This window comes from Pseudophryne corroboree, chromosome 11 (genome assembly GCF_028390025.1).
Source record: "Pseudophryne corroboree isolate aPseCor3 chromosome 11, aPseCor3.hap2, whole genome shotgun sequence".
In the NCBI taxonomy this organism is placed as follows: Eukaryota; Metazoa; Chordata; class Amphibia; order Anura; family Myobatrachidae; genus Pseudophryne; species Pseudophryne corroboree.
The window spans coordinates 108,382,939-108,400,180 of record NC_086454.1 but is presented as its reverse complement, the minus strand read 5'-3'; the positions used below and the strand labels follow the sequence as shown (position 1 = coordinate 108,400,180).

Below are 17,242 nucleotides of genomic sequence, written 5' to 3'. Positions count from 1 at the left end.
TAATTAGTTTGTTGCTTAATTGCTCAATACACTCTGCCACACAGATTGGTAATCGCTGCAATTTAAAGTAGCACTTCCAGGTAGGGTTAGAAACTCTCCTTACCCTGGATGCCATTGACTAGAGCTTCCTGGGTTGCTCTATGCTGTCCATTTCCCAGGGTCCCATGCTTCATCTCACAGCCCTAGCCAAAAACTGTGGCTGTGTGATGCTGTGGAGGGGTATTTGTAACTATTTTCTGGATGCCTCTGATTCTGTAATACTGAACTTACAAACGCTCCAAGTTCTCCACATTAGCCACTTATCTGACACGGTTTCATGAGACGTGACCGTAGCCAGCTGGGCTTTAGCTGATATGGTCCCAGGCGTCCATGACATCACGCTCCATCTCCCGTCTTTTATCAAGAAAATACACGTGTACAGAACGGAATATCCCCCACATGTCACAGTCTGTGACCGTCAACATCACTTCCTAGATTGTGCCCCAGAATGCCGTGCACTCTGGGGTGCATGTGTTGTAAAGAAAAAGTCCCCAATATACTGATCTCCGCGAGTGGTGCTGCAGCATGCTCCACTGCACTCTGCAATAAGGTGAGGGGATGGGAGTATGGCATGGGTTGGGGTGTTAATGTGAGCATCTTTGGCTCTGGGTTGGTAGGCGGGTTATAGCCCACAAAAATAGTTTTTGCCATGCCCAGAGGAGTGTGGGGATATGTTAAAAAGGGTATTTATTGCATGACCGGCGGTCAAGAGACCGCCAGTCAGCATACCGGGGGAAGGGGTCGAGCGTAAGAAGCCCCTTGCGGGTTTGCTACGCTGTGGGCTATGGCTGTCGTGGACTCGGAATAGTGCCTTTTGGTTGGCATGCTGACCGTCGGAATTGTGAACGGGCGGCATGTAGGGGGAGGTAATGTAACCGTCGGTCACATAACTACATCCCAACAAAAATATACACCAGTATTTAAAGTGACACATGGGGATGTGGGGGCCAATACACCAGGTGGGCCCACTGACACTTGAGGTGGGGGTGGTTGCTTTACCACTGGGATCTATTACTATTATGGAGGTGGCAGGTGATTCTGTGGTTAAAATGGCTTTGTAGGCATACTTGCTTGAGTTGGGTACACACTAGAAAGATATATCCTTCGTTCAAGCGATGAACAATATATCTGTAGTGGATCAGTGGGTGTGTACACCTGATATGTCTGTAAACAGCGTCGTTCACAGACATAGGAGGTTGGCACTGCAGCACAGGTATTTCTCTGACGTCCTAGTGGATGCTGGGAACTCCGTAAGGACCATGGGGAATAGACGGGCTCCGCAGGAGACTGGGCACTCTAAAAGAAAGATTAGGTACTATCTGGTGTGCACTGGCTCCTCCCTCTATGCCCCTCCTCCAGACCTCAGTTAGATTTCTGTGCCCGGCCGAGCTGGATGCACACTAGGGGCTCTCCTGAGCTCCTAGAAAGAAAGTATATGTTAGGTTTTTTATTTTACAGTGAGACCTGCTGGCAACAGGCTCACTGCAACGAGGGACTAAGGGGAGAAGAAGCGAACCTACCTGCTTGCAGCTAGCTTGGGCTTCTTAGGCTACTGGACACCATTAGCTCCAGAGGGATCGACCGCAGGACCCGTCCTTGGTGTTCGTTCCCGGAGCCGCGCCGCCGTCCCCCTTACAGAGCCAGAAGCATGAAGATGGTCCGGAAAATCGGCGGCAGAAGACTTCAGTCTTCACCAAGGTAGCGCACAGCACTGCAGCTGTGCGCCATTGCTCCTCATACACACTTCACACTCCGGTCACTGAGGGTGCAGGGCGCTGGGGGGGGGGGGGGGGGGCGCCCTGAGCAGCAATAAAAACACCTTGGCTGGCAAAATAATCACAATATATAGCCCCAGAGGCTATATATGTGATAATTACCCCTGCTAGAATCCATAAAAAAGCGGGAGAAAAGTCTGCGAAAAAGGGGCGGAGCTATCTCCCTCGGCACACTGGCGCCATTTTCTCTTCACAGTGTAGCTGGAAGACAGCTCCCCAGGCTCTCCCCTGTAGTTTTCAGGCTCAAAGGGTTAAAAAGAGAGGGGGGGCACTAAATTTAGGCGCAATATTGTTTATACAAGCAGCTATTGGGGAAAATTCACTCAGTGATAGTGTTTATCCCTACATTATATAGCGCTCTGGTGTGTGCTGGCATACTCTCTCTCTGTCTCCCCAAAGTGCTGTGTGGGGTCCTGTCCTCAGTCAGAGCATTCCCTGTGTGTGTGCGGTGTGTCGGTACGGCTGTGTCGACATGTTTGATGAGGAGGCTTATGTGGAGGCGGAGCAGATGCCGATAAATGGGATGTCGCCCCCTGTGGGCCGACACCAGAGTGGATGGATAGGTGGAAGGTATTAACCGACAGTGTCAACTCCTTACATAAAAGGCTGGATGACGTAACAGCTATGGGACAGCCGGCTTCTCAGCCCGCGCCTGCCCAGGCGTCTCAAAGGCCATCAGGGGCTCAAAAACGCCCGCTCCCTCAGATGGCAGACACAGATGTCGACACGGAGTTTGACTCCAGTGTCGACGAGTTTGAGACATATACACAATCCACTAGGAACATCCGTTACATGATCCCGGCAATAAAAAATGTGTTACACATTTCTGACATTAACCCAAGTACCACTAAAAAAGGGTTTTATGCTTGGGGAGAAAAAGCAGGCAGTGTTTTGTTCCCCCATCAAATGAGTGAATGAAGTGTGAAAAAGCGTGGGTTCCCCCGATAAGAAACTGGTAATTTCTAAAAAGTTACTGATGGCGTACCTTTTCCCGCCAGAGGATAAGTTACGCTGGGAGATATCCCCTAGGGTGGATAAGGCGCTCACACGTTTGTCAAAAAAGGTGGCACTGCCGTCTTAGGATACGGCCACTTTGAAGGTACCTGCTGATAAAAAGCAGGAGGCTATCCTGAAGTCTGTATTTACACACTCAGGTACTAGACTGAGACCTGCAGATAGTGCTGCTGCAGCATGGTCTGTAACCCTGTCAAACAGGGATACTTTTTTGCGAACATAAGTCGTCGTCTTATATATGAGGGATGCACAGAGGGATATTTTGCCGGCTGGCATCCAGAATTAATGCAATGGCCATTCTGTCAGGAGGGTATTAGAGACCCGACACTGGACAGGTGATGCTGACTTTAAAAGGCACATAGAGCCTTATAAGGGTGAGGAATTGTTTGGGGATGGTCTCTGGGACCTCGTATCCACAGCAACAGCTGGGAAGAAGAAATTTTACCTCAGGTTTCCTCACAGCCTAAGAAAGCACTGTATTATCAGGTACAGTCCTTTCGGCTTCAGAAAAGCAAGCGGGTCAAAGGCGCTTCCTTTCTGCACAGAGACGAGGGAAGAGGGAAAAAGCTGCACCAGTCAGCCAGTTCCCAGAATCAAAATTCTTCCCCCGCTTCCTCTGAGTCCACCGCATGACGCGGGGGCTCCACAGGCGTAGCCAGGTACGGTGGGGGGCCGCCTCAAAAATTTCAGTGATCAGTGGGCTCGCTCACAGGTGGATCCCTGGATCCTTCAAGTAGTATCTCAGGGGTACAGGTTGGAATTCGAGGCGTCTCCCCCCCGCCGTTTCCTCAAATCTGCCTTGCCGACAACTCCCTCAGGCAGGGAGGCTATGCTAGAGGCAATTCACAAGCTGTATTCCCAGCAGGTGATAGTCAAGGTGCCCCTACTTCAACAAGGACGGGGTTACTATTCCACACTGTTTGTGGTACCGAAACCGGACGGTTCGGTGAGACCCATTTTAAATTTGAAGTCCTTGAACACATACATAAAAAAATTCAAGTTCAAGATGGAATCGCTCAGGGCGGTTATTGCAAGCCTGGAGGAGGGGGATTACATGGTATCCCTGGACATCAAGGATGCTTACCTACATGTCCCCATTTACCATCCTCACCAGGAGTACCTCAGATTGTGGTACAGGATTGCCATTACCAATTCCAAACACTGCCGTTTGGACTGTCCACGGCACTGAGGGTCTTTACCAAGGTAATGGCAGAAATGATGATACTCCTTCGAAAAAAGGGAGTTTTTAATCATCCCGTACTTGGACGATCTCCTTATAAAGGCGAGGTCCATGGAGCAGTTGTTGGTCGGAGTAGCACTATCTCGGGAAGTGCTACAACAGCATGGATGGTGTTAGGTTCCTGGTGCTCAGAACAAGGGAGATGTTATGAAGCGAATCCAGAGCACCAGGACGGAATGCTGGGAAAGGGGAATGGAAAGGGAATAGCCCCTGGCGCCCTATCTCCGTTGTCTCACCCGTGCTGTCAGTACACTCTTGCGAGACTATGGTTGCTTGAGCCCATGGCAGCCGCGTTTGAAGGGCGGATTACGTCTGCCCAACTTCGATGCCCCCTCAGGTCTTAATGAGAGACAAAGAGTGAACCGAGACAGGGTGATAACAAGGGGCCCTCTGACTAAACAACAAGGCCAAAGGCTACTAACAAACCTAAAGCCAAAGTATGTGCGGATTGCCGCCAAAGGAAAAGAACAACAAAGGAAATGCTGACCACACGCCGACAATACTTTTGTGTACCGGCGGTGACAGCATAAGCAGAACCCTCTGCAAAACACCAGTGACAGAAATAATAAGGGAATACAGCGGCCTAAGCCAACGGACGCGGCCGTGCCGCTACTCACGGAACCGGTACGAATACTGGCAAACGGACAGGAACTCCCAATGCTGCTGACACAGACTCTCAGAACTGGAGGACAGGCAGAATCCCAAACGACAGACCGGTGGACACCATGAAGCCAGAAACTTGCACAGGCAAAGGTACTGGACCTCAGGACAGGAACGCCTCACGGTAGGACACGGGATCAGACATAGGAATCGACACAGGGACTGACACAGGAATCGACACAGGAAGCTCAGGAACTAGCAGGAACCAAGCTCAGAACTCAAGCAGACTGAAAACCCAGGAATATCACCAGCATCTGTGAATTGCAAACAGCCAGCATATAACAGAGAGGCCTAATTAATAATCCCATGCAGCTGCCTTGTTGCATGATTCCAAACTGACCAGATGCAATTAGCAGCCAGGTGAGGCTGAACACAAGGGAACAAGCTGCAATTACACAGACTCACCAGCGGCAGCAGACAAGAGTATTCTAAAACAGAGCAACAGGAAATCCTGGCATGCAAGACAACTTTATAAACATAAAATAGGAATGAACCACTACCTGTGGTTCATAACAGTATCCCCTCCTTAAGGGTGAGCTCCGAGCACCCCATGACACCCACGGGGAACATAAACAGAAGTATAACATGAAATACAGAACAAAACTGCAAAACAGGAATGAGCCACAGCCGTGGCTCATAACATTACCCCCCCCCCTTGAGGAGGGGTCAAAAGACCCCAAAATTCAGACTATCCAGAACAAGGGATACAAAAAAAAAAAAAAACCTGACACAGTGGTCTAACAGACAAGAAAACAAAAAACAAGTTGTAGCAACAACTTGTAACAGTGCCCTCCCCTTGATGGTGGCCACTGGACACAAGACAAGGAAAAAAAAAATTCTTTTTTTTTTTTTTTTTATCAAGGCAAGAGTCAAAAATTATTTATTTTTCTTCTTCTTCTTTTTACAAAGCTCTTTAGGTCTGACCAAGGTAATTCCCCAAACATTGTCTGAACTGATGGTACCACCCAGCAAGGCTGCGTTCAAATCAGAGACAGGTCTCTTACCCTTGGGAGCTGAACTTTCTGGTAAAGTACTATTATTAGAAGAAGAAGTCAAAAAAGCACATCCTGCAGTCAAAACAACGGGCTGGGACTCTTGTGCAGAGTTTACAGTATTTGGTGGACTCTCAGCAGACAAGACGGGTGACTTAGAGGAACCTGAACCAATTTCTTTGGAACCGTATCTTTTAACAATTGCATCACAGAATGCTAGGGGATCCTGAAGAATGGGATCTTCAGCTTTCATTAGGCTGGTTGCCCACTCAGAAGGCTCTCCTCTAAAAGAATAAATCAGATAGAGCCCAAGGTTTTCTGAAGTGATGCCCAGAAATGGTCTAGACAACATAATAGTGTAATAGTGTTTGAAAAGCGCCAGAAATTGGGCGAAGTCCCCATCAAAGGTTATGGATGTTGAGATATCAGAGTCAGGATCTGTTTCCTTCTCATCTGACTGACTGGAGTGCTTTGCTAGGACCTGGTCACTATTGACCTTACTCGAGGCTGAGACTCTCTGAACCCCACCCGGGGCTGAGACTTTCTGAACCCCACCCGGGGCAGTGACTTTCTGAACCCCACCCGGGGCAGTGACTTTCTGAACCCCACCCGGGGCAGTGACTTTCTGAACCCCACCCGGGGCAGTGACTTTCTGAACCCCACCCGGGGCAGTGACTTCCGGGAACCCCGCCGGGGCAGTGGCCTCTGGGAACCCCGCCGGGGCAGTGGCCTCCGGGAACCCCGCTGGGGCAGTGGCCTCCGGGAACCCCGCTGGGGCAGTGGCCTCCAGGAACCCCGCTGGGGCCAGCACCTCGGATTCTTTTACTGGGACCGGGCCGTTGGCGTCCCTGACTGGGATCGGGCCATCGGCCTCCCTCTCTGAGTCGATAATTATCGAAAGTTCTCCCGGGACTATGACTTCCGGGACTTTTGCTGAAGCAATAACGTTCAGATCCTCCACTAATGCTATGCTTCTTAAGTTCTTTCCTGGGGAAGCGACTTCTAGACCCTTCTTTGGGGCTGCGTCTCTCGAGACCCCACTTAGGGATATTACTTCAAAGATCCCTTCTGGGGTTTTGCTTCTCGAGTTCCCTTCAAGAACTATGGTTTTAGAGACCCTTTCTTGGGTTGCGCTTTTCAAGTCCCTACCTGGGGTGACAGCTTCTGAGACCCCTTCCGGTATGGACACCTGAACTATAATATTTGATGTCCCTCTATAAGCTAGGGCATCGGGTACCGCTCCAGCACTCTGGGCATCGGGTACCGCTCCAGCACTCTGGGCATCGGGTACCGCTCCAGCACTCTGGGCATCGGGTACCGCTCCAGCACTCTGGGCATCGGGTACCGCTCCAGCACTCTGGGCATCGGGTACCGCACCAAGAACCTGGGCATCGGGTACCGCACCAAGAACCTGGGCTACGGGCACCACTCCAGGACCCTGGGCTACGGGCACCACTCCAGGACCCTGGGCTACGGGCACCACTCCAGGACCCTGGGCTACGGGCACCACTCCAGGACCCTGGGCTACGGGCACCACTCCAGGGGCTTGCAACTCCGCTTCCACAGGAACCTCAAGAGAGGAGAAAAACATTCTCTTTTGATTCCTGAATCTATAATGGGGCTCCCTTGCCCAAGGACCCCAATTATAGGACAGAGAGCTTTTTAGTGTGGGTTGTGTGACAAGTACCTCTGCCACAGTAGAGACAGGAGTAGGTCTTGTATCCTGACTCAACTTGGCCAGAGGGCAAGACTCGTCACCACACTTTGGCTTGCGCAACTCACAGGTCTGCAGATAGTGGCCTAAACCCCCACAATATAGGCATAAGTTTAAGTTTCTGCGACGCAGACGCTCCTCTTCTGAGAGCCTGGGCCGCAGAAAACTTTTAAACCTTTTCTCTTCAATTAAACCAGAGGATTCTCTTGTCACCATACTGTGAACAAGAGTCTCTTTAGAGATAGATGTACTCTCAACGACTTCTGGCAAAATGAGCAAGATTTTAGTCAGAAGGTTTTGCAGTTGCTTTAGGGATTGCTGCAAAACTTCTAGTCGCTCTGGTCTCAAAGCACTGAATACAGAGAGATGCCTGCAGGGCTTGCATAGTAGACATAGGAGGATTTAAAACTAGACAGGACAAGACAAGGCAAGGCAAGGCAAGGCAAGGCAAGACTAAATTTTGCTAAACAAAACAAGACTTTTTTTTTTAAACACCGGACTGGATTCTAAACACCGGACTGGATTCTAAACACCGGACTGGATTCTAAACACCGGATTCTAGACAAGGCTGGATTCTAACACCGGACTGGATTCTAACACCGGACTGGATTCTAACACCGGACTGGATTCTAACACACTGAAATCTAGACAGGACTGGATTCTAGACTAGACACTGGACTGGGCCAAAAAAGAAAAAAAAAAGTTTTATTTCTTTTTTGTGGTAGGGCTGGTGATAATGTTAGGTTCCTGGTGCTCAGAACAAGGGAGATGTTATGAAGCGAGTCCAGAGCACCAGGACAGAATGCTGGGAAAGGGGAATGGAAAGGGAATAGCCCCTGGCGCCCTATCTCCGTTGTCTCACCCGTGCTGTCAGTACACTCTTGCGAGACTATGGTTGCTTGAGCCCATGGCAGCCGCGTTTGAAGGGCGGATTACGTCTGCCCAACTTCGATGCCCCCTCAGGTCTTAATGAGAGACAAAGAGTGAACCGAGACAGGGTGATAACAAGGGGCCCTCTGACTAAACAACAAGGCCAGGGGCTACTAACAAACCTAAAGCCAAAGTATGTGCGGATTGCCGCCAAAGGAAAAGAACAACAAAGGAAATGCTGACCACACGCCGACAATACTTTTGTGTACCGGCGGTGACAGCATAAGCAGAACCCTCTGCAAAACACCAGTGACAGAAATAATAAGGGAATACAGCGGCCTAAGCCAACGGACGCGGCCGTGCCGCTACTCACGGAACCGGTACGAATACTGGCAAACGGACAGGAACTCCCAATGCTGCTGACACAGACTCTCAGAACTGGAGGACAGGCAGAATCCCAAACGACAGACCGGTGGACACCATGAAGCCAGAAACTTGCACAGGCAAAGGTACTGGACCTCAGGACAGGAACGCCTCACGGTAGGACACGGGATCAGACATAGGAATCGACACAGGGACTGACACAGGAATCGACACAGGAATCGACACAGGAAGCTCAGGAACTAGCAGGAACCAAGCTCAGAACTCAAGCAGACTGAAAACCCAGGAATATCACCAGCATCTGTGAATTGCAAACAGCCAGCATATAACAGAGAGGCCTAATTAATAATCCCATGCAGCTGCCTTGTTGCATGATTCCAAACTGACCAGATGCAATTAGCAGCCAGGTGAGGCTGAACACAAGGGAACAAGCTGCAATTACACAGACTCACCAGCGGCAGCAGACAAGAGTATTCTAAAACAGAGCAACAGGAAATCCTGGCATGCAAGACAACTTTATAAACATAAAATAGGAATGAACCACTACCTGTGGTTCATAACAGTATCCCCTCCTTAAGGGTGAGCTCCGAGCACCCCATGACACCCACGGGGAACATAAACAGAAGTATAACATGAAATACAGAACAAAACTGCAAAACAGGAATGAGCCACAGCCGTGGCTCATAACAGATGGATTCTATACATTCCAAAGTCACAGCTGGTTCCTACCACACGCCTGCTGTTCCTGGGGATGGTTCTGGACACAGAACAGAAAAAAAGTGTTTCTCCCGCAGGAGAAAGCCAAGGAGCTGTCATCTCTAGTCAGAGACCTCCTGAAACCAAAACAGGTATCGGTGCATCACTGCACACGAGTCCTGGGAAAAATGGTAGCTTCTTACGAAGCAAAATTCCATTCGGCAGGTTCCATGCAAGAACCTTTCAGTGGGACCTCTTGGACAAGTGGTCGGAATCGCATCTTCAGATGCATCGGCTGATAACCCTGTCTCCAAGGACCAGGGTATCTCTACTGTGGTGGCTGCAGAGTGCTCATCTTCAAGAGGGCCGCAGATTCGGCATACAGGACTGGGTCCTGGTAACCACGGATGCCAGCCTTCGAGGCTGGGGGGCAGTCACACAGGGAAGAAATTTCCAAGGACTTTGGTCAAGTCAGGAGTCGTCCCTACACATAAATATTCTGGAACTGAGGGCCGTTTACAATGCCCTAAGTCTGGCAAGGCCTCTGCTTCAAAACCAGCCGGTACTGATCCAATCAGACAACATCACGGCTGTCGCCCATGTAAACCGACAGGGCGGCACAAGAAGCAGGATGGCGATGGCAGAAGCCACAAGGATTCTCCGATGGGCGGAAGATCACGTCTTAGCACTGTCAGCAGTGTTCATTCCGGGAGTGGACAACTGGGAAGCAGACTTCCTCAGCAGACACGACCGACACCCGGGAGAGTGGGGACTTCATCCAGAAGTCTTCCAACTGTTGGTAAACCGTTGGGAAAGGCCACAGGTGGACATGATGGCGTCCCACCTAAACAAAAAACTAGATATTGCGCCAGGTCAAGGGACCCTCAGGCAATAGCTGTGGACGCTCTAGTGACACCGTGGGTGTACCAGTCGGTTTATATATTTCCTCCTCTGCCTCTCATACCAAAGGTACTGAGAATAATAAGAAAACGAGGAGTAAGAACGATACTCGTGGTTCCGGATGGGCCAAGAAGAGCTTGGTACCCAGAACTTCAAGAAATAATATCAGAGGACCCATGGCCTCTACCGCTCAGACAGGATCTGCTACAGCAGGGGCCCTGTCTGTTCCAAGACTTACCGCGGCTGCGTTGGACGGCATGGCGGTTGAATTCCGGATCCTAAAGCAAAAGGGCATTCCGGAGGAAGTCATTCCTACGCTGATAAAAGCCAGGAAAGAAGTAACCGCAAACCATTATCACCGTATTTGGCGAAAATATGTTGCATGGTGTGAGGCCAGGAAGGCCCCAACAGAGGAATTTCAGCTGGGTCGTTTTCTGCACTTCCTACAGTCAGGAGTGACTATGGGCCTAAAATTGGGTTCCATTAAGGTCCAGATTTCGGCTCTGTCGATTTTCTTCCAGAAAGAACTGGCTTCACTGCCTTGAGTTCAGACATTTGTAAAGGGAGTGCTACATATTCAGCCCCTTTTTTTGTGCCTTCTGTGGCACCTTGGGATCTTAACGTGGTGTTGAGTTTCTTAAAATCACATTGGTTTGAGCCACTTAAAACTGTGGATTTGAAATATCTCACGTGGAAAGTGGTCATGTTATTGGCCTTGGCTTCGGCCAGGCGTGTGTCAGAATTGGCGGCTTTGTCATGTAAAAGCCCTTATCTGATTTTCCATATGGATAGGGCAGAATTGAGGACTCGTCCCCAGTTTCTCCCTAAGGTGGTATCAGCTTTTCACTTGAACCAACCTATTGTAGTGCCTGCGGCTACTAGGGACTTGGAAGATTCCAAGTTACTGGATGTAGTCAGGGCCTTAAAAATTTATATTTCCAGGACGGCTGGAGTCGGGAAAACTGACTCGTTTTTTATCCTGTAGGCACCCAACAAAATAGGTGCTCCTGCTTCTAAGCAGACTATTGCTCGCTGAATTTGTAGCACAATTCAGCTGGAGCATTCTGCGGCTGGATTGCCGCATCCTAAATCAGTAACAGCCCATTCCACGAGGAAAGTGGGCTCATCTTGGGCGGCTGCCCGAGGGGTCTCGGCTTTACAACTTTGCCGAGCTGCAACTTGGTCAGGGGCAATCACGTTTGCTAAATTCTACAAATTTGATTCCCTGGCTGAGGAGGACCTTGAGTTCTCTCATTCGGTGCTGCAGAGTCATCCGCACTCTCCCGCCCGTTTGGGAGCTTTGGTATAATCCCCATGGTCCTTACGGAGTTCCCAGCATCCACTAGGACGTCAGAGAAAATAAGATTTTACTCACCGGTAAATCTATTTCTCGTAGTCCGTAGTGGATGCTGGGCGCCCATCCCAAGTGCGGATTGTCTGCAATACTTGTATATAGTTATTGCCTAACTAAAGGGTTATTGTTGAGCCATCTGTTGAGAGGCTCAGTTATATTTCATACTGTTAACTGGGTATAGTATCACGAGTTATACGGTGTGATTGGTGTGGCTGGTATGAGTCTTACCCGGGATTCAAAATCCTTCCTTATTGTGTCAGCTCTTCCGGGCACAGTATCCTAACTGAGGTCTGGAGGAGGGGCATAGAGGGAGGAGCCAGTGCACACCAGATAGTACCTAATCTTTCTTTTAGAGTGCCCAGTCTCCTGCGGAGCCCGTCTATTCCCCATGGTCCTTAAGGAGTTCCCAGCATCCACTACGGACTACGAGAAATAGATTTACCGGTGAGTAAAATCTTATTATTGTCTGGCTGTGTGTACAGCTGCCCCGCGACCGTCCCATATACTGGCGGCAGGAACCCAAATTCAAATGCCCGCCTAGTTGTGATGAATGGCCCGACATAGAAACATAGCACTTGACAGCAGATAAAAACCACTGGACCCATCTAGTCTGCCGGATCCGTTGGCACAGTGGGTACCCAGCATTACCATCCTGGAATTTTGGGGCGCTCTCCTGTCCTTGCGGCTGACATGATTCCCCAAATAAGTGGCTGGTCTGGGGACCCAAAGACGCAATTGTGTAACAATAGCTCTATTACCCGGTGACCTCCGGGAGGGAGCCAGAGAAAAGTTGGCAAGTATTTGCGGAGAGGGTTGTGAGAGGGGAAGGGATGGCATTAGGAAACTGCAATCTCTGCAAACACAAAGTTTCCGAATGGAGCAGTCCCCAAGGCTGGGGGGGAGGAGATGAAGGAGGCGAGTAAAGGAATGTAGATACTAGGTGATAACGCAGCCTTCAAGTAAACATTCGACTTTGCCATTGATCAAGTGATAAATTATAATAAATAGCAGCTTCACTTTTTTAGAAAGTATAAAGTCCAGTTTCACCACCAGGTTGTCATGACAAACATAAATGTTGTATCAGCTCTTACCTGCATCTTGCCGTGTCACTGTCCCCAGGTGTCCTGTATGTCCTGCAGTTCTTGAGGAAAGTCCCTTTCACAACTTGGTATCAGTCCTGCACCCTCTCTGTGTTACCTGCCTCCTCCTGCATGGCTGGGGTGTGGAGGGTCCTTCACAAGTGCTGGTACAATTACATCTGCCCTTCATTAGCCATGGGAAAGTTGAGCCCCACTGTTGGCAGATCCTTGTGTGGGCACTGCTGGCAGAACCTTGTATGGGCAGAGTCTGAACTGAGCACACAGCCTGGGTTCTAATCAAACTTTTAAAAAAGTTACTCAGGTGGTCTCCAGTATGTGGAGTGTGGGAGATCTCCCCCCAGCCCTGTGAGAATCCAGCTTCCCTGCTCAGGTGAGTGTGAGAGAACTGACTTCCGTGATTCCTGCCTCTCCTCCGCCCAGTGTGCCTGGGGCAGAGAGTGGAGGTGGCAGCGTTGTGTGATGCAGATCAGCAGGTGACAGGAGGACTCTCCCAGATCCACAGTGCAACAATGGGCGTCCCCTCCCAGCAGCAGCAGCTCACCTGTAACCCGTCACCAGCTGCAGTGTATACACCTATACAGCAAACATGTACAGCATGTACAGCTCTCACTCCCAGTACACATGCTACATACACTGATACATTATCTTCCTGCTGCAGAGCAACACTGTAACAAGTGCAAGGGGTCTCATGGGGGTTCTGATACTGCGGAAAATTATCTCCCCACTGCCTGCCCCTAACCAACATAAAAAGTAAAGTTACTATAAATAAAAGAGGTTATTTTTAATCTCTCTCTGTGATTGCATTCAGGGATATCTATATCTATCTATACACACACACACACACGTACTATGGTGGTCATTCGAGTTGATCGATCGCTAGCAGTTTTTAGCAGCCGTGCAAACGCATTGTCGCCGCCCACCGGGGAGTGTATTTTTGCTTTGCAGAAGTGTGAACGCCTGTGCAACAGAGCACCTGCAAAAACATTTTGTGCAAAACAAGACCAGCCCTGTACTTACTCTTTCTGTGCGTTGATTCTAACTTGGAGGGTTGGGTTTTGACGTCACACACCCGCACAGCGTTCGCCCAGCCATGCCTGCGTTTTCCCTGGCACGCCTGTGTTTTTCTAAGCACTCCCTGAAAACGGTCAGTTGACACCCAGAAATGCCCCTTTCCTGTCAATCTTCCTGCGGCCGCAAGTGCAAATGAAAACGTCGCTAGAACCTGTGCAAAACCACAAAAGCCTTTGTACCCGTACGTTGCGCGTGCGCATTGCGGTGCATACGCATGCACAGAAATGCAGATTTTTAGCTAGCGATCAACTCGGAATGACCCCCCTATGTACATGCACACACTGTATATTTACTCAGTGAAGCAATGTACTGAACAATGGGTCTTGATAATGATGATGATGATAATAATAATAATAATAATAATAATAATAATAAAAAAAAGGTAAGTAGTGGGGATGCAGTCGTAAAGTTGATATTTACTATTTCAACATCCATAATGTCAACACCAGTATCATACCTCCAACATTTTACACATAAAAATCGGTACAAATTAGAAAAGGGGGCGTGGTCACGGGTAAAGGGGATGTGACCACGCCCCTTTTTCTATACTTTCAATGGAAGTTTGGAGAGCCAAAAATCGGTACAGACCATAAAAAAAAGGTACTGTACCTATTAAAAAGGTACAGTTGGAGGGTATGCAATATGGAATAATGTTATGATATCGACATCCAAAATGTTGACCTATATTGACATTGTGAATATGTTGACATTATGGCAGTGTCGTTATGTTACAAGTCAAAATTGTGCATGTTGATGTGTACTCTGTTGACATACAGTACACGTCGACATAATTACCAAAATGTACAGTATATACTGCAGTACACGTTGACATAATTACCGACAATGTTCAGTATATACTCCAATTAGTGTATGTGACACAGAACATTTTATATATCTAATGCATAGATTCTCAAACTTTTGTGAATCACGGTGCCCTAGAGCATCAGAATTTTTTCATGCCACCCCTAGGCCAAAAGTATCTTATTCAGAAATGTGTAAATTAAATATTAACTTAGGTAAATTGTGTTTATATGTCATCTTTAGGTTCTGTTGTGTGGTGAGGGACAAGATTTGCTTCTGTTTGTCCACATATGTTATGATTGACAGCCACCAGCCAGGGGTGTAGCCAGAAATTTGTGGGCCCCATAGCAACATTTTGAAGGGGCCCCATCCCAATGCTTCTAGAGCAGTGGCGTGCGGTGAGGTCAGTGGCTGGTGAGGCACTACCATAATGTCCGCCTAATCCTGGCGATGACCCCTACTGCTACCGAGCCAATGCCCGCTACTGCCTCTGAGCCGTTGCCCACTGCCACCGCCAATGGCTTACAAACTCGGCCACCATCAACTGACCCAGCCCTCCACCACTAATTTGCATCTCAGTCCGATGCCGCCAATGCCCGCTGCCTGCCTGCTCATCATAAAAATATAAAAATTAGTGTTTGGGACTGGGAAGGGAGTGGGAGGAGGACATGAATGCAATTTTGTTGTCCAGGGCTTCCAGTAACTTGATGTAAAAAAAAAAATGCGTGATGTCCCCCCTCCTAAGTATAACCAGCCTCGAGCTCTTTGAGCCAGTCCTGGTTGTTTAAATACTGGGGGAAAAATTGGACAGGGGTTCCCCGTATTTAGACAACCAGCACCGGGCTCTTAGTCCGGTCCTGGTTCCAAAAATATGGGGTACAAAAGATGTAGGGGTCCCCTGTATTTTTAAAACCAGCACCGGGCTCCACTAGCCAGGGACATAATGCCACAGCCGGGGGACACATTTATGTAGGTCCCTGCGGCCGTGGCATTACCCCCCCAACTAGTCACTCCTAGCCGGGGTTCCCTGGAGTGGGGACCCCTTAAATCAAGGGGTCCCCCCCCTCCAGACACCCAAGTGCCAGGGGTGAAGCCCGAGGCTGTCCCCAGCACCCCTGGGCGGTGGGTGCCGGGCTGATAGCCATGTGTGTAAAAAAAAGAATATTGTTTTTTGTTGTGGAACTACAAGGGCCAGCAAGCCTCCCCCGCTTGCTGGTACTTGGAGAACCTCAAGTACCAGCATGCGGGGAAATAATGGGTCCGCTGGTACCTGTAGTTCTACAACAACAAAAATATACAAATAAAAACACAACACATACACCATGAAAGTAAAATTTTATTATGACACACGTACACACTCACACATACTTACATCCCACGCCGGTCACGTCCACTTGTCCAGTAGAATCCAATAGGGGGACCTGTAAAAAAGAGAGAGATTACTTACCTACATCCCACGCCGGTCACGTCCACTTGTCCAGTAGAATCCAATACCTGGAAAATAAGTAAGTTACACATAAATGCTTCAATCCACAGGAGGGGGGGAAAGGGGAGGGAGAGAGAGGGAGGGGGAGAGAGAGAGAGAGGGGGGAGAGAGAAAGAGGGAGAGAGAGAGAGGGGGAAGAGAGAGAAAGAGGGAGAGAGAGGGAGGGAGAGAGAGAGACCGACCAACAAAAAAAAAACCTGCCTGCTGTTGTGTGCGGACGGAGCAGCCGGAGAGAGCCGCACAGAGGATAAGTGGCTGTCAGCAGGAGGGGAGGACGGAGCCGCCGGACACTGGCAGGTGTCAGCCGCCCACAGGAGAGACGTCTGGTGCCTGTGTGCGGGAGGAGGGGACGGAGCTGCCGGAGAAGGACTGGGAGAGCCGCACAGCCACAGAGGACAAGTGGCAGTCAGCGGAAGGGGAGGACGGAGCCGCCAGACTCTGGCAGGTGTCAGCCGCCCACAGGAGAGACGTCTGGTGCTTGTGTGCGGGAGGAGGGGACGGAGCCGGCGGAGCATGACAGGGGAGAGCAGCAGTCACTGCAGACCCACCACTGCTGCTGCTCCCGTCCCAACTTCTGCCTCCCGCCGCGTCTTGGTGATTGGACAGCGGATCCAGTGCTGGATCCGCAGTCCAATCACAGCTGCCTCGCTGACATGGGGGTGGTGTCCCTGTCAGCGAGGCACTTTTTTCAGTGCCGCTTTGCCACTGTTTTTCAATGGGCTTTTACAGCCCAGTGCTAGGCTCCGCCCCCCGCTCTCTCCCTGTTCCTATTCTGTATGGGAGGCACTGCTAACAGTGCCTCCCAAAGTAATTTCACACACACAAAAAATATGGCATTACATAAGGAAGATACTTATGACATAGAATATGTGTCGTAAGTGTCTTCTATGTATTCTTTTAATAATTAATCACAGGGGAGGCACTGCCTCCCCTGACTGCACGTCCCTGTTCTAGAGAGATACTTCTCTGCAGCAGTTGTTAATTTTATGCCATATAACAGTGCCCTAGTTCATTTTCTGAACCATAGTAGAGCCTTTTTTAATGTTATGCCGCATAGTAGTGCACTAGTTTTATGAATCGCAGTAGTGCTTAAGTTCACCCTATGTCACATTTCAGAGCTGCCAATACACATTATGCCACACAGTACCC

The 17,242-nt window shown here is 49.5% G+C and overlaps 1 protein-coding gene across 2 annotated transcripts in view; it reads right to left on the bottom strand.

Annotated features, from left to right (window-relative positions):
* ANO9 (anoctamin 9) overlaps window positions 1–13,168 on the bottom strand; it is a 129,597-nt gene extending 116,429 nt beyond the window's left edge. The window contains exon 1 of one of the 2 annotated variants that reach the window (XM_063944728.1): window positions 12,727–13,168. In XM_063944728.1, the coding sequence (XP_063800798.1) occupies window positions 12,727–12,732 (6 nt within the window). In that variant the 5' untranslated portion in view covers window positions 12,733–13,168. The remainder of the gene's footprint in view (window positions 1–12,726) is intronic. The other variant, XM_063944727.1, reaches the window with a different exon arrangement.
* Window positions 13,169–17,242: the final 4,074 nt, after the last annotated feature.